At 33.6% G+C, this 26,045-nt stretch overlaps 1 protein-coding gene across 2 annotated transcripts; it reads left to right on the forward strand.

Moving 5' to 3' along the window:
- Positions 1 to 25,538, forward strand: LOC122042920 (DNA repair protein RAD51 homolog 4-like). Of its 2 annotated transcripts, XM_042603317.1 has the most exons (10): positions 1 to 192; positions 325 to 361; positions 573 to 660; positions 769 to 850; positions 1,002 to 1,136; positions 1,328 to 1,441; positions 1,526 to 1,616; positions 7,048 to 7,118; positions 13,598 to 13,747; positions 25,115 to 25,538. In XM_042603317.1, exons 2-10 carry the CDS (start codon positions 358 to 360, stop codon positions 25,151 to 25,153), a joined length of 774 nt encoding a protein of 257 aa, XP_042459251.1. In that variant the 5' UTR covers positions 1 to 192; positions 325 to 357; the 3' UTR covers positions 25,154 to 25,538. The 2 variants fall into 2 exon arrangements, with proteins under 2 accessions (XP_042459251.1, XP_042459250.1); XM_042603316.1 differs by lacking the exon at positions 325 to 361.
- The last annotated feature ends 507 nt before the right edge of the window (positions 25,539 to 26,045 follow it).

Consider the following 26,045-nt stretch of genomic DNA (forward strand, 5'->3'; position numbering starts at 1 on the left):
ACTCAGCCTACCATGCTGCTACCAACGCGTCTTCCTCTTCCACAATGCACCATGGGGTATGAACCCTAAGACGAGAGCTGGTGGAGGAGCCCCAAAAGCTTTTACAAATTGCGAGTTCCCTTGCCGATTCGCAACTTCTCGCCATGATCTGTGCTAAACCTTCGATGGAGAAGGAGCAGGAGTTATCTACTGGTGCGAATGTGCTACAACTCTTAAACTAACGTGGTTCTCGATCGATCTGTGATGACATCTTTCGATGACTACTTTCTCTTCAATTTACGCCGAATGCTGCGAGTTCTCAATACATTTGCTTTATTGATGCAGACTTCCGTGAATGACGTTGACTCCAGGAATTCCATGTGTACTGTGATTTTATGGATCCCTTTTCTTATCACATCTGGAATCGAAAATTGTTGTTTGCTTCTATACTTTCATTTTTTTTTTTTAAAAAGAGTTTTAGTGTATTTTTTTCCTTCTATTTTATATACAAGCTTCAATTGGTAGGCTATTTTTGTTTTGCTATACTCACTATGATTCCAGAACGTGAATGAGAGAAATTTTTATGACTGTAGGCAGCCGACAGCCACCATGGTTTAATGGTTTGGAGTTGCTTGAGGATGCTAAACAGAATAAGCATGTTCTTCCCAGTGGCTGTGAAGGGTAACTTGAATTGCTAATCTTGATAGTATCATTCATCGTTTATATTCAACTATATACTTTTACTTGAATGTAATGATAATTCTAAGGCTTTATGAATGGTTTGATCAGGATTGACATCCTTCTTGAAGGTGGTTTTCGCATTGGTCAGTTGACAGAAATAGTAGGGCCATCATCGTCTGGTAAAACCCAGGTAAGAATGTCTGTATTTTGACATTCATACTAATTCTTTGAAGTACTGGCTGAAATCTACATGCTACTTGTGATTGTTTTATATTTTAGGTTTTCTAGTGTGCGGTTGTCTGTGACTTCATAGGAACTAACTTGTCCATCGTGTTATGCAGATATGTTTGCGCTCTGCTCTGGGTGTTGCAGACATGAATCTGGGTAGTGTTTTCTTCTTGGATACTTGTAACTCTTTTTCCTCAAACCGCATCGCATCCATGATTAATCAACATACTGCTACTTCGGTTGAAGAGGTAGTCATCCTTCCCTTTTACTCATCTCTTCAGAAATCTGTTCCCTTGACTTCATATGGCATTGATAATTTTGTTTACTAACTGAATTTTCTATTTGAGGAAAAATAACATGCACATATGTTACAGTTCATATAAATTATAATACATTACTCATTTCTTGGTTGACCTTAACCTCTAATTTCCATATGTAGGATGAAGAAACTAGAGTCAAAAGGATTATGAGTAGAATACTTTGCCAGTCAGTATATGACATATTTGAGTTGTTGGATATTCTGCGGCAACTTGAAAACAGACTAAGCTATCAGGTTGTGTTGGTATCATTTCAATTGTGAATGATTTTATTAGTGCTGTGGGTTAAATACATTAAAAAAATTTATGAAATGGACCAGGAAAAAAGTAATGGAAACAGTATACGATTGCTTATCATTGATTCAATTGCAACTCTCATAGCACCTATTATTGGAAGCAAAAATTCGCAAGGTATACACTTATTTTACTATTCTGAATTGGATTAGATGCATCTTATTGGAACATGTTTGCTTCACAACCTTTTTCTCCCTAGAATTCCTCCATAATATCTTGCATGCTAGTTTGTGAAAGTAGTAAATGTTTTTTTATCTTATCAGGATGATAGTTTATTTAGCTTTCCCATACAACCCATTATTATATTAGGTTTTTCTTTACCAATTATGATTTCTGCTTGAAGGGAGCCTTGGAGCAACAGTAAAGTTGTTGCCGTGTGACCTGGAGGTCACGGGTTAAAGTCTTGGAAACAACCTCTTACAAAGCAGGATAAGGCCGCGTTCAATAGACCCTTCCTCAGGACTCCGCATTGGTGGAAGTTTCGTGCACCGGACTACTCTTTATGTAGGACAATAGTGTTTCAGCAAATTCTTTCGGATGTCAAAGACGAGTTGCTACTAATTTAGATCCCAATAGTTGGCTGTGCAAGAGAAGAATATCAGTTTTTTGTACCTAATCTTATTATTTGGGGTTAAGTTCAGATCAAAGATGGCACATGAAGGAAATTCTGATAAATGATCACAAATCTAACTAGAAGTTTCTCAAAAAATTGCCACATAACCTTATTTACTGAGTTGATTTCAAGTATAGTAAATGTAGGGTTTTACTAGATTATATTGGAGAAACTATTCCCTAAAGAGCTGTAGAAATTTCTTTCTTACAAGGTGTGTAAAAGAGGACTTCTAGACATGAAAATGAGTTTATTGACAATTCTTTGTATATATGAGTAATGAATATATTAATGAAGATCAAAATAACACTAATTTTTTACTCCTTCCTGATTGTCAATGAAAATGAAAATAAAAATAGAAACGGCGATCTCGCTATCAACTTTATGTTCTTGCAATATTTGTCTATGCTTGTTGCCTTTGGGAATAATATCCATTTGTGCTCCCACATATCCTTTCAGCTGTGATGGTTCAATATGACAGATGAAAGCTGTATTTGGTTAGAATAATAACTAGGATGACCTCCTTTACATAAGTAAATAGACTACTCAATTGTGAGAATACTTGGATCTTCTTAGTTCCTGAGAGCTCAAGAAAAATAGAATAACAACAACAACAAAGTCTTGTCTGTGGAGTCGGCTATATGGATCTTTCTACGTCATTGGACTCTATCCCCCACTATATCATCATCTATATTTAATAAATTTTATCTTGTCTTTGTTTTCCTTGTTTAATATGCATATTTGTCATAATTTTATATTGCCTAACTGGAGCACTTATTGATCATTTAAGTACATATTCATAATATTTTAAATTTGTTTCTTGAAGTTTTCCTTCAATAGATATTACTTTGACATTCTCTCTAATATTCTCATTTCTTATCCTATCCATTCTCATATGTCCATACATCCATCTTAATATCTTTATCTCTACAACTCTCATTTTCTACTCATGCTTGAGTCATAGCCCAACATTCAATTTCATATAACATAGCAGATCTAATCGTCGTTTTGTAGAACTTCTAGTCTTAGAGGTACTTTACGATCACAAAGAACACATGATGCTCTTCTCCATTTTAACAATCCTACTTATATTTTATATAAAACATCTCTCTTAATCTAACATCCTTTTGCAAAAATGATCCTAAATAGTTAAAACTCTTGATTACATACAATTCGTCATTTTCTATTTTAACAATTACCTTATTACATTTAATATTGCTAAACTTAAATTTCATATATTCTGTTTTTACTCTACTAAGCCTAAAATCTTTCACTTTTAACATTTCCACTAAGATTTGAGTGTAGCATTTATTCCTTCACGTGTCTCATCTATGAAAATAATACCATCTGTAAACTTGATATAACCCTATATTTATGGAAAACACTTTGGTTAATCCATTTGAAGTCTTAATTCTTATCATTATATCCTCATTTACATCCTTAATTAGTACAATGTATGTTATCTCTCTTTTCTAGAGTTCTTCATATAATTTCCTTTGGAATTCTATCATAAACTTTTCTAAGTCGATGAATACCATGCGTAAGTCTTGTTTTTGTTTTTGTTCTTGATACTTTTTTAATTAGTTATTTGAGAAGATGTATTGCTTGTATTGTTAACCTTTTAAGCATAAATCCAAATTAATTTTCAATCACATGGTCTCGGTATGATTCATTAGTTTAATGTCTCTATAGTTTACACAATTTTGTATGTCTTCACCCTTCTTATATAAAGGAACTAAGGTACTTACCCTGCACAAATAATTTTTTTTCGTTTTGAATATTAGATTGAATAATTTTGTAAGTCATTCAATACCTTATTTCCCAAGGCACTTCCATACCTTTATCGGAATATCATTTGGCTCGATAACTTTTCCATTTTGTATTCTATTTAAAGCTAATTCTACTTTTGAAATTGGAATTCTATGACAAAATAAATTTTTATATTCATTTGACTTATTTAAATTACCTAAGTCGGTTACCTAAACCTTCATTAAAAAATTGATAAAAATACCTCTTCCATCGCTCTTTTAATAGTATCCTATTATATTTATCTTTAATACATCTTATTTAAATAAGATCTCTTGTCTTTTTCTCTCTCGCTTTAGCTATTCTATAAATGTCTCTTTCCCCTTATTTTGTATTCAATTTTCGATAAAACATTTAAAACTTTTATTCTTGGGTTCATTCATTTTTTTTTTGTCTTTTTCTTGGCTACTGTATACTTTTTTAAAGTTTTTCTTGCTCTTACAAATTTATAATACCTTATAGGCTATTTATTTTTTTCTTCACTTTTACTTGTACTTTCTCATTCCACTAGTAAGATTCTTTACTTGGTGGTGCACGTCCTTTTGACATTTTTGACTATTATTTTCAACTTAATGTCATCTTATCTCATATCATATTCAAGTCGCCATGTATTTTCCTAATACTTGTACTCTATCCTCTCCTTAAATATATTTTACTTCCATCCTTCAACTTTCACTCCTTAATTCTAGAAGCCAAGAAGAATAGAAATGAGAGCAAAATTCTTCAATAATTATTATGATAAAATTGAAGATGAAACTAGTGAGACATGTTGTAGAACTTCACATAAGTCCATAATAGCTTGTAATAAATGCCTGATCTATAATGCCAAATTGCATGACTCAAGACAAGATCTTCACATCCTTAGCTAGTTTAATTCTCATTGGATTAAAAGACCTAGGTTTCATTTCAAGAGAGTATAAGAACATGATTTTATATTCTACCTCTAATAGAGATTATGATGCATGTATATATAATCTCTTACGCTTAATGAATATATTTACAAATGATTATGAGACTAAATATAGATCTATTATTTCTAACAATCCCCTCAAGCTAGAATGTATATGTATCAATTATGGATATCCTATTATAGAAAAAAAAATTAACTCCAATTAAATGGATTGGTAAGAATATAGGTAAACTAATTCCTTGTTTGATCTAGAGCATTTTCTGTTTTAAAAAAACTTTTCTTGTTTCCTATAAAATAGAATAAAAGTTGAAAAGAAAAAATAAATAGTTAGAATTAACTTTTTTTGGGCACATTTAAATTTATTAGAAGTTAATGATGTGATAAATATATATTTTAATTTTTAATGACTTTATTTTGTTTTTTGAAAAGTGTGTAAACAATCATTTGCTAAACAAGGTTTAAACTTCTATTTCAAGAATTTTCTTAAATAGCAATGAACTTCAATATGTGTTAGTGTCTTGATCACTTGTAAAACAGATGACCACTTGATTAGGTTAGTGCTTTTAAATGTCATGTCTTGAGGTATCCTACCACTTGGATGAATTTTGACAATTCTCTAGAAAAATAGTATCTATAATGATGATTGTAAACAATAACACATAATGTGATAATTATATAACATAATTTGCATTTTGTTTATTTCGAAAAGCTCAAAACCTTGTTCAACTTATAAACAAGAACATCTTGTAAAAAGTGAAAATGCTATATAAAGAAGTACTTTTCTATAAAAGAAAATATAACACAATGTGTAATAACAAAATACTATACACAGAAAAGTGAACAAACTATTTATTCTAACTAGTTTCTATCACGTTTGGGTATCTCCGAACAACTCTATACTTTGGCTGAAACTAAACTAAACAAGACCCAAAATCTTGGCTTTCTTGTAAAGGGGCTTAAGAAAACATATTGTAACACAATTATTAAGTGGGTACAATAATAACAACCAAACCTTTATCTTGCAAAATGAGGTTGGTCATATGGATCCTCCTACACATTAATCATCAAATGTTGTAATTCTCTCAAGATTGAGATGGATAGAAACATTTTGTTTCCTTTTTATTTTACCTAAGTTGACTTACCAATTGACTCATGTCTCAGTCAACTAAAAAATACATTTAGTTGATTAGATCATCATCAGACCACTTCTAAAGTCTTGTTCGTGCTCAACCTAGTTATTATCCGTACTTAAACCTAGTCCCACGGATACTCCTTTGTACAATTGTATTTAATTTTCAACTTCACCTGAAGTTACATCCCAAGAAGATCCTCTTCCAAGACTTCACATGCCAAGAAGCCTTACTTCTAGATCTTCCTCATCTACTAGCACCCATTCGTCCTTGACTCAACAGTAGTTTAATTTGCCAAGCATTGAGTCATCCTTGATCTATCGAGACTTCTTTCATTGCACCTACAATGTCTATGCCAAGTATCTTGTACTTGCATAGTTGATACACCAATTTAGTAATCACAATATAATCTAATTTAAACCTTTGCCAAATATCAAAATCTCCTACATAGTGGCATGATTGCTCCAACAATATGTTCTCTAGACATTAATTTGGTTAGTATTTTGGGAGTTTTATAAAAATTAAACTAATTATTTGTTACAGATTCAATAAGGAATTCTTTGATTGGATAGTCTTTACCTACATGTTAATTTTATAAATCACCACTTAATTCTTCATTAACATGTGTAAAAAAACTAAAATTAGACCATTGATAATTAAAATTATTTCTCTAGGATATGTTATATGACGTTAAGACGGGAGGCTCTAGACTTTTAAGCTAGCTATTGTAGTAAACAATACGATGTAATTGTGATAGTGAATGAATATGATGTAATCACAGTAGTGAGCATCTTTATTTCATTGGTTTGAGTCTTCAATCTGCCATTACCAAAATTTGTGTTGATTTTTGCCTAGATTTTAATCTGATTTCTCATCCACGGACAGTACTTGCCATCTGTTTAAAGTTGCTGAAGCTCATAGTTGATTCTTGTATGGGCTAAGAGCCAGGATGCCTTCACTTCTAATGTGCAAATTGTTCATCCGAGAATGAGAATGTGACAACTATGTATGCCAGTGAAAGTATTGGTGTTTTCTGAGCAAAGAATTCATATTATAATGAACATTTCAAGTTTATATTTTGATTGAATGCAGGACGAATGTTGACGATATCAACTGGTATTCTGTTGAAAAGGATAGCAAATGATTACAATCTATCTGTACTGGTAAGTACTGAAAGTAGTTATGATGCTGCATTTTGTGCTTCGCTTCAAAATTTTGCATTTTCTTCAGGTTGATATGGTACATGCAATTCCATTATATTATCTGTATGATCTGATTTTGCTAGTTGATATTTCATTCATCATCAGCCAGACTATTTGATGCTTCATTCTTTAGCTTGACCTATTTTTTTCTTCCTTTTCCAATTTTCATTGATGTACAGAACAAATTCCTACTTATATTGAACTCGTTGAGTGTTGCAATTGTGAAGAATACAAACGATTAAGTGATCTAAATACAAGCACTATGATTCCTGTTCCAGGAATATACACCAAACACAAAGTTCAATAGTATTGTTAACTGAAATCAAGCATTTTCTTTTTTTTTGATAAAAACTGAAATCAGTCATTGATTGGATTCTTGATAGGCCACAGCAAAGGCTTCTCCTTGTTGGGAATTTTTGTCAGAAAATCCAAGTGATCACATTCTGTCAGTCCTTCAACTTCTGTTAGACCCAATTTCAAACAAAAAGTGTCAGCTACTTTCCTTAAGAGCCCAGCCAATGCCCCAAGTGCACAATATCACCACACACCCTTTGCCTACTATTGAAAGATGTCACTAAAATGCTAAACAATGCTTGCAACTTGTCCTCGGTTAACATTATCAACAATAGAGATGACCGTCACACAAACACAATATTTATTTGAAAAACATATAAGCAGAGACTATAGCAAAGTTTATAATAAGATGTCTATTATAATGTTAAAGCACACATATAACAAACTTAAGGAAAATTAGAAATGTCGTGCAGAATTTCAATCTCAGATTTAGCAATGTCCTATAGCAACAATAGAAGCTGTAAGTTGCCCCCACACGCTGACACAATTGACACGTGCATGTGGCGTTGCTGGAATAGGTCATGGGGGCGATTCCCAGTGCGTGTGAAATCATGGGTCACCTGACCCCATGCAAACGGCCACTGTGCTAGGCGAAGCCCCCCGTGACTTACATCCTTCCAGATCGCATGGGGTAGTCCTGGAGGGCCCCGGGGGTGAGGGTTTTTTGCTACAATAGTAGCTTTGTAGCTGTAAGTTGTAATGCCTAATGACTTGTCTCAAGATGATCTGGGGATGAGTGTAAGATGCAAATTGTAACTCATACTAGTAGGATAGTTTCTCAATAAAGAACAAGGGATAAAAATTGATAAAGAATAAAAGAAGGTGAATGCTATGTTATATCTTTCAAGTCTCTACATGAATGCCAATCTCTGTATCTTGAATCTGTAAATTGACTAATAGATATAAGTTCATGCTCAACACTTGAAATTTGGCGAATCACCCAAATTGACCTAGAAGGCTGCTTTGGAATAAAACCAAAACTTTGCAGATTCTTGTTAAAACCGACAGGCTTAATGGTAATAATTGTGCTTCTCATATACCTTTTATGATCTGTTTATTTGGCATTAATGACCCTAGTTATCATAGGCTCATTATTTCTTCATTCATACAATCTCTAATTAGAAAGCAACTCACTGTGATAGACTCACAACAACTCTAACATTTGGTAGCCATAAGTTTACTATTAGCAACACCATAATCCTCCAAGTCAAACATTTCATAATCTCTAGTTAGGCATAATCAATACCTAATCGCCATAATCCCCTTGCAATCGCAATATCTATAAACATGTGATCTCTAAAAACCTTACCATCACAAATGATAACTTCTTTGGTCATATAGTCACAACCATGATTTCCGTGCCTGCTATACGACCTGCCGACTAACACACGAGATGATTTCAGATTATAAACCATTATCTGTAGTTAGAAATTAGCGTCTTGTGCTAGCTGACATATTGGATATGAAATACAAACATTGGTGTTGTTATAAGCATCATCTTCACAATAATTTAATAAGAATCACAAAGTAACAGATGTATTAAGAGCATCAACTGATTGAGCACTAGCAGTATCTGTTCTGCTAGTATCAACTGATATAAACTTGATATCCATGACTTAATCACATAATTGAGTAGTCACAGAAGAGACAACTCTAAAGAAAACTTTGAACAAGAAAATACCACATAGTGATTTTGTTTGTCTCAAAAATTGTAGACAAGGAGCACAAAAGGTTCTAGTCATAATTATAAATGTTATCCACTAACAGATCTACTTGTTTAAGGCATACAAGAAACTTCACACAATCCTTTGATTACATCAAGATAAAATCATTTGGAGAGCAGCTTTCACGTATACACTAGACAGCAACTTCAGTGCATAAAGCAGCAAGGTCAGCCCCAACCTAGCTATGTGTCCTTAGCAATCCTTTCCGAATCAACCTGCATTATATAAATCAAATTGCATAAGATCCACATGCACTGCCACATGTCTATTAAACAAGGTAACAACAATTGGCAATGGTCACTTACATCATCAGATAGCTTCATGTTCTTAGTATGGAGGTCAATTTAAATAAAATACAATATTTAAACATACCATTGATTATTATGTCACCGATGTTGTCGAAGAAGATGAGTCCATTATAATGATTGAGAATTTCGACAAAAAAAATGCAAGTTAAATAAATACTTTATAAGTTTATAATTATAAATAAAAATCTAATTATATTTTTCTTAAAAAGAAAAACTTACCGCTTTCAAGTTTTTCCACATCCTCTAAAATTTCTTGAGTGGTTTCAAACTTATCCGAAGCCAATCTTGAGTACAAATAAACTTTCTACCATCTTAGGAGTCAATGAACTTCTAAAACAATCAAATACTTGACCATCGGTACTGAAAGCTGATTCTGAAACAACTGTTGATATCGGAATAGCTAATACATCATGAGCAATTTGAGCAAGTATAGGAAATTTGTGGCAATTTTGCTTCAACCATCCCAAAATATCAAAAGTATCACAATACTCTTCAACTATTTCATTAAGATACTTGTCTAATTCTAATATATTGCCATCACCAAAAACTTGTGCTTTTTGTTTCTTATACTTCGCAAAGATTGATTGTCTTTTAAAATCACTCATATTTTTTGAAGCATTGTCATTGTCAACTGATTCTAAAATAGATGGAACTCTTGAAGTATTATATTGAGGTTCTATTTTTTCCTTATAATTCTTGTAGAAAACAAATAAAGTGTCCTTTATTTTCTTTCCTACTCTTGCACCCTTCTCGTCTCCATATAATTCAATCAACATAAATTCTACAAAATCCAATTTATGCTTTGGATCAAGCACCATTGCAATATAAAGCAACTTATTCATTTTCTCGAGATCTCCCAATACTTGTCAAATTTATTTTTCATTCTAATTCCCATCGATCAAGATCTTCACTTTCTTGCCGCTCCTTCAAGATGGTATGAATGTAACTAATCCCATGTAAAGTATTGGATGTGACATACAAGATCCTGAAAATTTTAATGTTAGCTCATAAAAACTTGTAGTAGAGATGCAAAAAGTCTAACATTATTCTAATCTGCACTTGTTGGCCTCCCATCAAAAGTCTTCAATTCTCTTTTAGGTTTACCATTTGATTCAAGTATCATCTCTCCATTCTCATTCAAAACAGCATGCCAATTTGAATATTAAAGATCTAATTTAAAACATAGATCTTGTTCATCAAACCTACCAAAAGCTCTTTCAAATTTTTGACATGTATTCAACATCAAGAAAGCCAAGTTCCATTTGGTTGGTACATCTAAACATAATGAGTTCTTGCTTTCAATTTTTTCAATCTCTACACATTCTTTGAACTTGTTTAATTGGTTGCTTAATATTATTAATTCCATTCCTGATCACCTTCATCACAGATTGATTTATATCTTTTAAGCCATCAGCAACAATCAACTTGATTATATGAGCTACACATCTCATATGAATATATTCTCCTTTAAAAATAGTGGAATCCCAATTAGTCAGCTTTTTTTGAAACTATTGATAGTAATATCATTTGAACTTGCATTATCTGTTAACTCCCCAATCCCTCAAGCAATTTTCAATGGCTAAACTAATAGTCTCGCCTTTATGACTTGTAATTTGACAAAAATTGAGAATTCTTTTATGTAAATTCCAATTTGTATTAATAAAATGAGCTATTAAACACATATAGTTGTTTTTTTGAATCAATGTCCATGTATCAGTGGTCAAACAAACTCTTTGTGTTGAATTATGCAACAAATTTTTCCAATTTTTCCCTTTTTCCCTTTCAACTGTATAACTCTTGGAGGAATTTGAAACTTTACACATACCATGGCCATAAATGTTTTAAATCTTTTTCTTTCTACAAATTTGAAAGGGAATTCATCCATTATGATCATTCTAGAGAATACTTTTCTAGGTGCATCTTAATCAAATTTCCAAGAAGTCAGACACACCTCACCCTCTCTTGAACTTAGTTGTAAACTAATTGTGCTTGAGTTGTTTCAACAACATGAGGGTGTTTTTTCTATGAGGTAATATGAGATCTCAAGCTTGTTGTTTCATTCTTGTATGTATCACAAAAAAATTATTTATCACAATATTTGCATTTGGCTTTCCTCTCCAATGCATCATTAGTAAACATTATGAAATGATATCATACTTCACTTCTTGATTTCATTACTTTTCTCTTGGTTACTTTTCCTTTAGAATCTACGGTAGTTTTTTTCCCCACTGAAGGATCAATTTTAGATTGTGGTATCGAACAACTATTATTGACATCCATATTTGATGAATCTCCTTGCATTGATATCAAACAAATACTGACCACAGATGCATAAACACTGTTCAAAATATTGCAAGGTGTGATAATACTATTTAAAATATAATTGACTAAAACTGAAAGACAAATATGAAACTCAACTATGACTAAGCGTGATGATACTTATTAGGATATCTAGACACGGTTAAATACTTGATTTCAACAAGGAATTGATATGTCAGTACAAGATCAATGCAAAGATTACTAATTTCAAAATATTGAGCAAGTAGGTATCATAACTTTCATACTTACCCACACTGGTTGGCGGTCACTGACTATTGTGGCGTGAGGACGAGGAGACTTAGGAGGAATGAGCAAGAGACAACTAGAAAACAAGAGGAAAGGAGGGCTCGAGCCTACAGTAAGAGCAATACGAGGGAGGGTAGAACAAGGCAGTCCGGTGGATGCGGAGTCACAGGTGCTAGCGACGAGAGGAGGGAGGGCTGAGCAGGGCAGACCGACAAAGATGCGGAGTCGTTGGTGCTTGACGATGGGAGGAGGGAGGGCTAAGCAAGGCAGACCGATGGAGTTGCAGGTGCTCGGCGGCGAAAGCATTTGGAGCCATCGGCGGGGTTGAGGCCGGCGCCAGCAGCGAGTGCGACGAGTGTGACGGGAGTCGGGAGGAAAGTTGGGAGCAGATTGAGTTGCGAGCGGTGAGTGAGGAGATTAGGGATTTAGGATTTACGTAGGGATTTAAGTCTGGTTTGGGTAAAAAAAAATTGATTTTTTCATTGTAATTGAATAAGGAACTTTAAAACCGAAACCGGACCGATTTAATTGAAATAACCTATATTTTTTTTAAAAAAAAATGAAATTTCAAAATAACCGAACTAAATTTTTAAATTCGGTCGTTTGTTCAATTTAACCAAATTTTTGCTCACTCCTATGCCACTGGGTCTAACCCGTTGTGTTTCCCAATTTACTTAGCGGCGGTCCTTACGGGCTGGGTCGTTCACCTCTAAGTTAGTGCTGGATTAACATTAAAAAAAAACATATTAGAATTAATATCATATCCAAAAAAACATAATTCAACAAATACATCTATAGGGTTTTGGATTTTTTTTAGGATTTAGGAAAAAAAAATTTCTTTAATATATAAATAAATATATAATAATAATAATAATAATAATAATTTAATCAGATATTCGGGTCGGGTGTGAGATAGGATTCTACGAGACCCACCGCATCTATACCTAAACTCGAAAATCCCCATACCCGATTACCCATTATTTAATCGGGTTCAAAAAAATCACTCCATACCCTCCTTGGTCGGGTATCACATCCTCCACCGGCTTTAGAGGAAATTGTCATCCCTAGTTCTACCTTATCTATTTGTTAAAATTGATTTAATATAATTGATATGAACTTGGACATGACTTGAAACATAACAAGCCAAGGATTGATTTAGCTTCTATATTCTTGCAGTCATAAGTGGATACAATTTGGTCCCTCCTTTCTTAATCCTATGTGGCTGCATAAGCAGCTTATGTAGAAGCTTTTTATAATATTGATTGCTTTAATATTTTAAGCAGTTGATCTATCTTAGCTGAATCATTACAATACATTTAACATGTAGATGACTGCTTTAATTGTTTCAGTTGGTAATGAAAGTGAACAGTTAATAAAACACATTTTTTGTATTCTCTTATGTTGGCATCTTTTACAGCATTTATCTATATTTAAGACATACAACAGCTATCCTGAAGATTCTAACCTTTTATTTTATGATGTTAATAAGGTAACTAATCAAATGGTTGGAGGACAGCGGGGACATCTGAAGCCTGCTTTGGGGGAGAGTTGGAAGAGCATTCCACATGTGCAGCTATTGCTTTCTCGTGATAAAGGGAACACAATTTGTGGCATTTCGATATTAAAGCACACGACCATTGTAATGTCTCTTTTAGTGCTTATGTCATAATTATGAATTTGTTTATTTATTTTTAATATGTTTTTAAGGTAGTGGAATTCTCACTTATTGCTGAATACTATCAAAAGGTGCTCAGATTAGTGTATAGAACTAAACTCATTTAAGTTGCATAAGCACTTAACTAGTTTACTTTTTGGTTGATGACCTTAATAATGTGTAAGTTAAGATAGAATTTCATAGGAGGTGCTAGGCGAGTCCCAATAACTCTTTTCTTTTTTTTTTTCAACTAAGGTGTTAGGCATGCCCCAAGTTTTCCTAGGAGTAATCCTACCTGAAGAACTAAATTTTACCTTTGTAACAAAAAATTCATTTTATCTGGATGTCTAAATTATTGCAACATAGATAAATTAACATGTTTGCTCTTTCTCCCTTTTTATGCTTATTTATCAGAAAAATTATTTGTTATGAAGTTGGTGATCTTGATTCTCGATGCAATGATGGATCAGAATTTCAGAAGCATTGTGACCCTTCTCCTAACTTATTTCCCCATTCTTTAATGCTCTCCCTAATTTAATTTTCTCTGTCATCTCTTCTTGTGAAAAATCTTTTGCATCTCTGCAAGGATTCTCGCATGGTTATTGCTGCTTTGGTAATATTTTCCTTTTGGTTCTCTTAACAACGAATAGCTTTATGAATATATATTCTTTCTAATGTTATTAATATTCTTACAATTCCTACTTCATGGTTATAATGCATACTTAGGAGTTATTAGGGAAATTATTTAGGGTTTTTCTTACCCTAGCTAGTCCTTTCTACCTATCATATTATTCATTATTATACCTTTATATTTTAGACCCTAAAGTATATAGAATTTGTAATGTTTTCCTGACATTCTCCATCAAGCAAATCCTAAAATATCATGGAAACTTAGCGTGTAGATATATTTGATTCTAGGCAAATATGCTAACTAATCACTAGAGTTGATCTGCAAGTTGATAATTTCATTGGACTGCATTCTATCTCTAATATAGCGACACACACTTGTCTAATATGGATCACCTAAATAACATGAATTATAAGAGGTGAATATCAGAGAATAAGTGTGGTGAATAACATGTTTGTCTAAAATGCATTGATAACTCATTGTATTTATATGATTTATATATTAGTTCCTTTACACACTGGTGACTCATGTTTTGGGGTTTGGTGACTCTGTAATAGTGATTTTTTTTTTTATTATGGTCTCAAACTGTGGGTTTGTTAAACATTTTGATATAGTTTTTAAGTCATGTAGATTTGGTTTCTTTGGATACAACATTTCAATTTCTGAAAACCAATTAGTTATAATTTGACCTTAAGGGTGCGTTTGGTTCAAGTTATCATGTATAACCTTGGTTATGTGATTACCTGGTAATCACATAACCAAGGTTATGGGGAATAAAACATAACCAAATGTTGTTTGGTTCAACCTAGATAATGCAACAAAAACTTGTTTGTTTGAAGGTTTTAATGAATACCTTAGTTTAATATTTTACCATATTACCCTCAGTTACAAAATCAACTATACATATTATTATTATTATTATTATTATTTATTTTTTTATGTTTTTTTAGTTTTCTTTTTCTTGTATATTTTTTTTACTTTTTTATGTGTTTTTTTTTATTTTTTTTAATGTTTTTATATTTTTATATTATTAATATTTATATTTTTTTAGTTTTTTTACATTTTTAAATTTTACTTTTTATTTATTTATTTTATTTTTTTATTTTTTTATTTTTAAAATTTTTTATTTTTAAAATTTTTTAAAAATTTAAAATTTTTAAAAATTTGTTAAATTTTTTAAATTTTTTTTAAATTTTTTATTTTTAAAAATTATTTATTTTAAAATTAGTTATTTTTAAAAATTTTAAAATTTTTTAAACATTTTTTTATTTTTTTTTTACATTTTTTAATTTTTTTACATTTTTTATCTTTTTTCCATGTTTTTTCTTATCGGAGGGTATTTTTGGTAAAAAAATTCGTTAACCCCGGAATCAAGAAAAACCTTAGTTTTCTGAGGTTTTCCGATTCCGGGCTGCATGACCCTTTTGCTGATGTGTCAGGCATGGAACATTACTCGAGAATCATCGAATACCTAAACCAAATAAGGTTTTTGTTGATAACCTTGGATGGATAACCAAGGTTATCAAGAATAACCCCGAACCAAACTCACCCTAAGGCTTTTGTGTTATGACTTGTATTCATTTCTTGCAACCTAGTGTTATGGGTGATTACAATAGTGGTGGTTTGTTGAATATAAATTAGGGAAGGCGAGCCTTGGCGCAACGGTAAAGTTGTTGCTATGTGACCAAAAGGTCACGGGTTCGAATCCTGGAAACAGCCTCTTGCAAAAAGCAGGGTAAGGCTGTGTACAATGGATCCTTCCCCGGGACCACGCATGGCTGGAGCTTTGTGCACCGGGCTGTCCTTTTTTTTTTTGTTGAATATAAATTAGGGTGTGCGATTATTATGTGCCATGTTGGTATTGTTGCTATATTATATTAATTGCATGATTTGAATATATATGCAAATGTTGAAAGTCGGGAACCTCTAATGAAACTTTTATAAATTTTTATGTCAGCATTAAAGGAATAAAATTGCCATGTGATGTGAGATAGTCTATCTTGAAAGAGCTTCCTAGTGAGCTTTCCGGTCAGTAGTAGTATATGCTCACAGTCTAATGATGGCCTTAACCTTTAAACAAGAGACTTTTCTTTAGAACATTTTCAAGATGCCAGAACTCTCAAGCTACCTCCTAATGATGACTTGAAGGTTTAAGAAAATGACTGATTCACTATTGCAATAAAGATGTTAAGTCTTGTAATTGTAAGAGTTTTTCAATTACTTTTTTCGTTGGTTCCTATACTAATTAGCGATTACATACTAGGTTTAAAATTTCAAGTTGTGTCGGAGTTTTGGTTTATAATTGGAACAATATGGTTAAATGCTTATTATTGAGATATATTTGAGATATTGAATGGTGAGTTTAAATTTTAATATTATCTTGTGAAATGATTGATGCTTATTGAGTAAAAGTTAATTTAGGCTTAATTGAAGTCCACCAAGTAGGCATATCTTGATCAAATAGGTTTAAACTATATTTAATTTGGATTTATTTTGATTAGTTTAAAATTAAATCAATTTTATATATAGAATAATTTAGTTCATTAATAGTAGTATATTTTATAAAGTTAAAAATTATATTATTTATATATTTTTATCTTTTTTGATAATCTTTTTATTTTTTTTCTCTATGAATACCTCGTGGATGGATGAAGAAGGGAAAAAGCATCTTAAAGTGTTTAAAATGTTATTTTTTTCTTTATTTACCTTGTGAAGAGATGAAGGAGAGGAAAAAAATTAACTTATATTTTCTCTTTGTATACCTTCATGGACGGATGAAGGGGGAAATAATTAATGAATGAAGGAGGGAAGAAATTAACATGAAGAAAAAAAATTAACAAGAAAGAAAAAAATTAAAAGGGGAAGGGAATAGAATTGTTTTTCTAAAATTAAACAAGTAAAAAATTCTAAAATTAAACAAAAAAGGAAATAAAAAAATGTAGGTCATGGAGACCCTGTAGCGGCCTTCATGAGGTTGCAAAGGTTGCTACCAGGTTGTCGCGGGGTTGTCGTAGCCTTTGCTACCTTGCGAAGCGCTGTGAGTCGCAATGGTTGGTAGTGCCAATGTTGATGTTGGTCGGTGGATGGAATGGTAACATCTGTCTGTGTCGATCGATATGGCTCGAGATTTAATACGTTCCATATCGAAGGGACATATACTTATTGGATCAAGAGAAGCGTGCTAGAAGGGGAGTTGTGAATAACATAACATCATTTAAAAATAAAAAAACTTCATAAGAGTTATCTAAATGTAGTGTGAAACTGTCTTGAATACTTTGAAGAATTTTTTTTTTGAGTTTTTTTAAAAATGCTATGGAAAAAGTGTTCTCAAACCTTCATGTAAAGACTCAAAAATGGATCTAAAATATTGTGATAAAATTCCTTTTAAAGTGTGAAAAGAATATATAATGGAAATGTTGATTTTGAAAAACTTGCATAAGTAGAGATTTGTATTTGAAAAACTTGCATAAATGAGATGTAGAGAAATTCATGCGAGTGCTTAAAGAAATACGAAAGCAACAAATAAAAGAAAAGAAACTAATACAGGTATTTTATATGGTTTGAAACTCTAGTTTCTACTATAGGACCTATGGACTAGTAAGGTGAGTTGTCCCTCGAAAACCACTATACTTTTTACTTCTTGGAAACCTTATGATGGTAGAGAAACCTTTTTACAAAGCCACTTATAGCAAAAGAATGAAAAAACTCGAAACAAAGAAAACAGTTGGACTAGTAAAACGAAGACAAAAAAACCTGCAATGAAGAACTCGAGTGCCATAGAATCTCATTCAAGATGGATCACTTGTGGCTTTTTCTTGAACGTAGTAGAATGTACGAGGGATTTTCTATTTGAGCTACCTTTGCTTACTATTTATAGAGTTAGATAGATCACCATTAGTTGACTAATTAGTATTGATAAGTCGATCCATCCATTCTTGAACTTTATCTGCAGTGGCCGTTATCTGATTGTTACTGCCTCCAAAGGAGTCTGTTCCATTATCAGTTGACTCAATTTGATTATCAATTGACTCCATTAAATCAATCTTGATGCATTCTTTGTTTCATCTGGATTTGGACTAAATTCATCTGTTGATTGGGTTATCAGTCGAGTCAAGTGCTTATTCTGCACTAATCGATTGCACTGGATAGAGTTGTGACCGAATATGTGGGATTTCGATCTTAATTTGTTGTTGATTGTGTCCTTTGTCGTCTTTGTCATTAGTTCCAAGTTTAATCATAACTAAGTTTTTGGATCTCAACTAGGTCATTCACTAATTGTGTCTTTCACTAATTGTATCATTAGTCGGCTCTTCCTTTGTCATCGGTTGACCGACCCAAGTCATATCCTATTTAACGTCTACATTAATTGAATTTAAACATCAATCCATTAGATTAGACTTGGAAAATAATACGATCTGTTGTAAGTCTTGGTCAACTATACAAATTAGTCAACTGCTCATTATTATCAGCCAACTAGTCCGTTGACTTTGACCTTGAAACACTTAAGTTTTCGCCGGTAAGAAAATTACCTCGCCCAAGATATCGATCACTTTCTCACATTTCACTTGCTAAAAGATTGCCTTGTGGACTTCTTCCTTGTTAGGTATTCGATCGTCCTCGACCTTGTTGGTGCAATTAGTATTTATATTACGTAAAGGGTTAAGTTAGAATATGTATTTAATAAGTTTGTGACAAGTGTATACAAGAGCATGTCACACGATAAGAAGAAATAGTGACATATTAAGAATGATTGGATGTCTGGCAAGATGAACACTCTATAGATCAAGGGTGATTGAATGTCTGGCAAGATGAAGTGCTGATAGATCAAAGGTGTTTAGATGTATGACAAGATAAAGTTCAACACATTAAGAGTGATCAGATGCCTAGCAAGTGTTGACAGATCAAGGGTGACAACAGGCTTGACAAAGTGAGGAAGACTCCAAACAAAGGTTCTTGAGAAGGGTATTCTCCAATGAATTAATAGATTTCACTCGTGCAACAATGAGTGTGAGTGCACATGTAAAGTTAAGGAATTGAGGGCTATATTAGACAGGGACGAAAGCTTTAAAAGTGACTTAAGTCAATGCTCTAGTCGACTGAATTGTGTTAACCAGTCAACCAATAGTGAGTTGACCCAGCAAACAACTTATACTATGTGTTAATCGATTGAAGAGTTAATTGAATGAGTCGATTGAGGAGTCGTTAGCTAAGGGAATAGAGCGTACCATTTTTATCGTCTCTGTTCACTAGTAAATTCGCGATTCTTGAGACAACTAGGATGATGGTTAATCAGTTATAACAAAATCATTACTTAAATATATCAATCATTTCTAGAAGATACAATTGAAGGTGAAGGCAGCCAACTAATGGCTACAAAGAGTGGATTAAAATGATGGGTAAAATTGTTGAGCGCCAGCGACAATCTACTAACACTGAGGAGCAGTTGATTGATACATGGTAGATTGGATAATTCTAGAAGACACTTGGAAATTTGGTTAAGGCCTGTAAATATAGGACATGTTGGCTACGAGAAGCATTCAACTTACAACAAAGCTACTCTTCCAAATTCTCTACTCAAGTTTTTTCCCTCTATGTGATTTTTTTCACACTGTTGTAATCAAGGCATTGCTCTAGGAAAGGTTTTGAGAAGGAGAAAGCTAGTGAGATTCGTGGAGTGACCTATCGAAAGGTCATAATTGTTGGTGCAGTTTGCCTATGTGGCAAAAAAGGTGAAATCGCTCGCCCCTAGCGCTCCCGCCGCACCCGACCCCAGGCCATCAAGAGGGAGGTAAATCATGGCAGCCGAGAGGGCAAGTGGTGGTGGGGTGAGTTGCACAAGGTCCAGAGATTTACGCCCCGACAACCCTGCGGTTCGACCCCGCGACCTCATGTGGCAAGCATGCCACCACTTACTATCTCGGATGACCCGTGGGGTCTGGTGCAGTTTGCCTATGATCCTACAATAAGTTGTGGAGTAGGAGCTTGGGAGCGCCGAACCATATAAATCATTGAATGCGCTTTGTCTCTCTCTCCTTTTATTCTTTTTGGATTTCTTTTATTGTGAATCGCCTTTGTTTTTTTTTTGTTGTGGAATAATTTTTCTTATTGTGTATAGGTTTTATTTAAGGCTATTCACCCCCTCTAGCATTTTTTCGATCCTGTATTATCTTTTAGGCTTCTCTTCTAAGCTAGGTATTCAGTCATCCTTGACCTATCAGACTTCATTATCTCTATAAGGCATCATGCCCATCTTGACATGTTGGAACTTCATTATCAACCAAGTATTTGGTCCATATTGACCTACGAAGGCTTCAAATGAGGAGGTATGTATATAACTTTCCCCTTCGATAAGTATGTGATCGTCAATAATAAAATTTTTTGATAAATTGAGATATAAAGAGTAGAAAAGAATTCACAATCACCTTCCATATGTTAAAATACACAAGAATCAAGTACCCAAGAAGTCTTGAAATTTCCAAAGAGGCAAGTTTAGAAGTTGAGGTAGTTGTTGCAAAATTTGATGAGGTTCCTAGTAATATTTGGAATTGCTCACATTTGGTAGAACTAATAGTTACTGTCGTGGCCATTGGAGGAGTTTCCATAGATGGAGTCATGATTCCTTTTGTAATTGCTTTGCTATCAATGGTCATCCAAATTTATCCTAGAAATGTTATAATGGATGGTTGGTGACTTGGTGCAACCACAAAAACACAAGGAAAGTATAAAGAATGTTTGGGTTCAAGTCCTCACCCTCCACCTCCATGATGCTATCCTCCACCTCCATGGCTCAACACTACAGGTTAAAGTTTCAAGTGGAGAAAATGGGTGTGGTGGCACATGTTAGTGTTGCATAAAGACTTTTGCAAAGACATTTGATAAGATGGTACATTAACATCGACAATTAATTATGAGTGAATTGTACGGTAAGAATCATTTAATCCAAATAACAATTTTGCCATTTGAAATTATTCGCATTGGTGCTTTAAAATCTTGGGATCCATAAAAATGGTATGACATATGACTAATTCATTGCACTTGTCATAAAGATCAACAAAATATTTCTACTCTGAATGACCATCTTATTTTAAATTGAAAATATCTATTTTTTTTTTTTGTGAGAATACTTCTACCAAAGAACAATCAATATTTCTTTGAAGGTAGTAAGAAACATGAGTGATAATATTAGTATTGGTATTAATATTGATAATTCAGAAAACTTATATCAAATATATGAATTGAAATTGGTAAAATGAATTTTTAAAAATAGGGAAAAATTGTATGGACAAAATTACAATAATAAAACAATAAAAGATATATTGAAAGTCTAAAATAGTTATTCATCTATATTTTATTCAATTAAATAGTCTTGATTTTTTAAATTAAAGTAATTAATTATCAGTAGATTATTAATAATTATGTAATTTTTTAATTGAAGGGGAGCCTCGGTGCAACGGTAAAGTTGTTGTGTGACTTGGTGATCACGTGTTCGAGTCGCGAAACTGCCTCCTACAATGCAGGATAATATTACATACAAAAGACCCAATGTGGTCCAATCCTTTCCCGGAACTCTGTACTTTGCATTGTGTGACTTGATGTGTGGTTCTCATTTGTTGATTGTGTGCTCGTCTACAAAAGGTTAATACGCAGTGGAAATAAAAACACGGAACAACAACAAACAGAAGAACACCTTAATTTTATGTGGTTTGAAACTTCCAGTTCCTACTCCACGGCCTAGAGTCTTAGTAGTAACACCACTATTCTTTGTCCTTACTGAACATCTTCCGGAGGTGGAGAAACCTCTTACAAAATCTAACATAAATCAAATAAAAAAATAAAGATGAAAATGAATACAGTATAAAAACTATTTATCACAATGGAACTTTGTTTTGATTGCTATTTGTTGCTTTTGGATTGCTCCATGAAGGTTTGGAATGCAACAACACTCAATCCATAAACCCTCAAGTATTAGTCCTCGAACTCTCCATGACAACCCTCTTTTATAGGGTTGCTGTCGTGACTAGAATCCGTCTAACAATAGACTGATAGTCCTCTACAATTGATTGTTCTAGTGCAATTCGAACGTTACTCTGTGTTGTCAGCTCAATGGCTCTATCTAGCTCAACATCAATCCCCTATCAGTCGACTGATAATCATCAATCGATTGTCGCAATTGACAGCAAAACCTTCTATGTATTTCATAATGTCATTAGTCGAATGCACTATTCAACTTCTCAACTAATGCAATAGTTGATTGCTAGCATCTAGTAATCGATTATTCATACCAAAAACCACCTCAAACCTCGAATTTGCGGTTTTAGCCTTACCAAAGCTGAACTCTCACCTTACCTAGTATTCACTTCAACCTACCAAGACTTCTCTTGGCTAGCATCTAATCAACCTTGACCTATCCGGACTTTACCATTGCCAAACATCCTATCTTCATTAACCTATTCTGTTTAGACTTTCCTTTTCATGCTAACATCTATCCTCCATAACCTATTAAGACTTCACTTACATGCCTAACATTCGATTCTCTATGATCTGTCAGGACTTCCCTTTTTATGTCTAACATCTTGTTCTTCATTACTTGTTAAGACTTTACTCACATGCCTAACGAACGGTCCATAACTAGTTAGGACTTCCCACATTACTAAGTGTCCAGTCAATCTTAATCCACTTGAACTTTGCTCGCTTGCCAATTCTTTGTTAGGCCTCCAAATACCAAGTCCTACTTTGACTTCTCCATTGTTAAGTATCTAATCAATTTTGACCTATTTGATGTCTCGCTTACCCATCAAACATATGGATCAAATATCGAAAGCCAACTCGAGTTTGGTCAATCTTGATTTGAAGTCAATTGCACCAACATTAAATTGATAATTTATAATGTTAATTAATTATTGAAGTTAAAAAGAGGGAAATTTCATCAGAGTTTGTTGTGATTGTTGCACTAGAACAAAGATGAAGGTGAGCTTCGCCTCTGCCTTCTTTCCTCCTCGAGGATGCTAGAAGCTAAAGAAGATAAGAAAAGAACGCCATCATCTTATTCCTTGTGTTAACGCTAGCAATTTGGCATATCCACATGTAGTGTGACATTTGCATTTGCCTCTCCACTTTCGAAGTCTAAAGGATGTTAAAATCTAAAGGCACTACCAAATTCACCTTTTCCATCGCCTCTTTGCCTCTGTCGGCCTCTCTACTTCGGATTGCTCTCTTCTAAAATGCTTGAAATCATGAGTAAGGCTTCTTGATCTAGATCCATTCTTCTTATCATTAACACAATGATCCACATGTGGTGTGGAAAGTCCCCACTCCCATTTCTCTTTATCTGAAAGGATTCCCGAATGGGTATCAGAGAAATCAACCAAACTAAGCAATTTGACTCCAATTCCTTGAGTGTTTACCTCCTATAATTATGAATTTAGTATCAATTTTACCTTGATTAATATAGATTTTATTAATCTCAAAGGAGTGTCCAATTTCTCGCTCATAATCAATCAAAGTTGGCTGATTCCAATCCAACTTAGCCGATCCAATAGAGATTGGTCAATTTTTTCAACCATGGTAAGAAACATCACAGATAAATCTATTGTTAGTTCTATACATTTGAGAAGCCATATAAATGCAATTAAATTTTTTCGCAAAGAAAGTCATATCTTTCTCAACTGGAGGCAGGGAAGTGAATAACTATCCTTCTCATAGGAGCCACAAAATCTTCAATTTATCAAGTTGGAAGCATTGACTTTAATGTTGTTCCGATAGACTTATTTGATTTAGGATCATTGGCAGTGGACACAGTGATTATTGAGAAAGTAACAAGGGGAACATCAAAATACAATTTTTTTTTTTTTATTTTTACTTCTGAAAATTATTGCAGATTAATTGGAAGGTTACCAAGGACTCTCAGGCTCAACTTTCAGTCAATGGAGAAGCAACTTAAATCTCTACTACGCAGAGGATGTATGTTTGGTTATGCAGAGGAAAGGTAATGAAGTCTTGGTCTCGTACAAATCTTTGGACAATGTAGTGGGACAAGGAGGAATTGGTGATGAAGACAAAGGGTAGGGTGATAGGAGCACTAGTAGAGGATATGGCGCAGATGCCCGGAGATCTTGCTGCAGCAGAGATGCTGTAGCTTGTGAGATTGGCTTGGCACAGTAGTAGTTGGACATGGAGGGATTGGGGGTTGGCATGTTGCAGTGGAAGTGGGCATTGGGATGATGGTGTTGTAGAACGCCACAACGGTTGAGTGCGGCGGCAGTTGAGCTTAGAGCAATGTCTCGATGCCCTGCCAAACAGTGAAAGAACAATAGGGAGGACAACAATTGAAGGAGAAGGAAGAGAGTCAGAGAAGGGCGATAGAGCTGAGCCAGAGAGGTTTTGATATCAGATTGAAAGGAAAAGCTTTATTTTATGTATGTCAAAGGGATTTATTATCTACATATTATACATATTGAAAATAACTTGGTCTCCTATAAACTTACTCAAGTATAAGGCTACATAATTTTTACGATCTATTCATTCTAACTCTGCACTGGATAATTTAAGATCTATGCATGCTAACAATCTGGAACTGGAATTCTCACCAAAATGAAATGTCATGCAGCTCATAAGGATTAGGGGCCTATGAACGATAGGCACCTGAAATATACAATATTTTTGCATTTAATTGTACTTATTTCGTTTCAATAATATCGTCCTAAAACTCCACTTTGTGACTGCAGGGTTCAGGTCGCACAGGAAAATTTGTTATTCACAATTGAAGCTGACTGAGAGCAAGTATCGATAGGCATGAAAGAGCTGAGGAGAAAAGATAGCTTGACGGACAAACAAACGAATATATCACTGAATGAGTTCCAGCTAACTGCAATGTATTGGTTAGAAGTGCAGACCTTATGCTACTAATCTAAATTACCTTTGGAGATCATGAAATTCACGTTCAGCTGGAGTTCTTACTTTAATTGTGAATAACAAGAAGAATAGCTATTCTTAATGGTACAAGGTCTGTTAACAGGAGGATATATCTTATTAAAAGGTTGTCTCTGTTAAACTTTAGCATGGATTCCAAGTTGTTGATAAATCATATGCTAAAATCCTTGACTGGTTGTTATGCACATCATGAATAGCAAGATTTGAAGGTGGACAAAATCTTTAAAGTGTTTTTTTTTTTTTTTTTTAATAATCCAAGTGTTTTAGTTTTGCTCAACTAATCTGGAGGTAGACCGTCTTTGGTTCGGTAAATTTGGAATACAGTTTATGCATACCCAGAACTGACCTCTGGGATATTCATCCCTTTTGAGATTAAAAGAAAGACCCAAGGTCAGGTACATTTGGTGGATAATTCTACTAAATGGAAAGGTAGGGGGAATCCGAATCCCTCGCGTGGAGTTGAAGTCAAGGGCATAGAAGGACAAGAAAGGCTATCGCTTTAAATGCAAGAAAGATGTAGTCTGTTATTTACGTGTGAAATTGGTACGTCCACTAGTTAATAAAAATTAAAATAATTATTTTTGAAAATATTCGCTTTTAAATACCGTTAGGTATGTTGTTCATGACGTGTCACTTTAATGTTCCATAATCGCTATCCGATTAGAATTTGAAAGACGTACTGTAATACTTAGGACATCTCCAATAGAGATATAAGGTGAATAAAAA

This window comes from Zingiber officinale, chromosome 2A (genome assembly GCF_018446385.1).
Source record: "Zingiber officinale cultivar Zhangliang chromosome 2A, Zo_v1.1, whole genome shotgun sequence".
NCBI lineage: Eukaryota > Viridiplantae > Streptophyta > Magnoliopsida > Zingiberales > Zingiberaceae > Zingiber > Zingiber officinale.

Excerpts from the sequence above, each read along its gene's own strand:
- LOC122042920 (XM_042603316.1), top strand. The coding sequence starts at position 144 with ATGATCTGTGCTAAACCTTCGATGGAGAAGGAGCAGGAGTTATCTACT. Across the intron at positions 1,137-1,327 it reads CTGCTACTTCGGTTGAAGAG|GATGAAGAAACTAGAGTCAA; the intron begins GTAGTCATCCTT and ends TTCCATATGTAG. Across the intron at positions 13,748-25,114 it reads TATTAAAGCACACGACCATT|GGTTCAGGTCGCACAGGAAA; the intron begins GTAATGTCTCTT and ends TTGTGACTGCAG.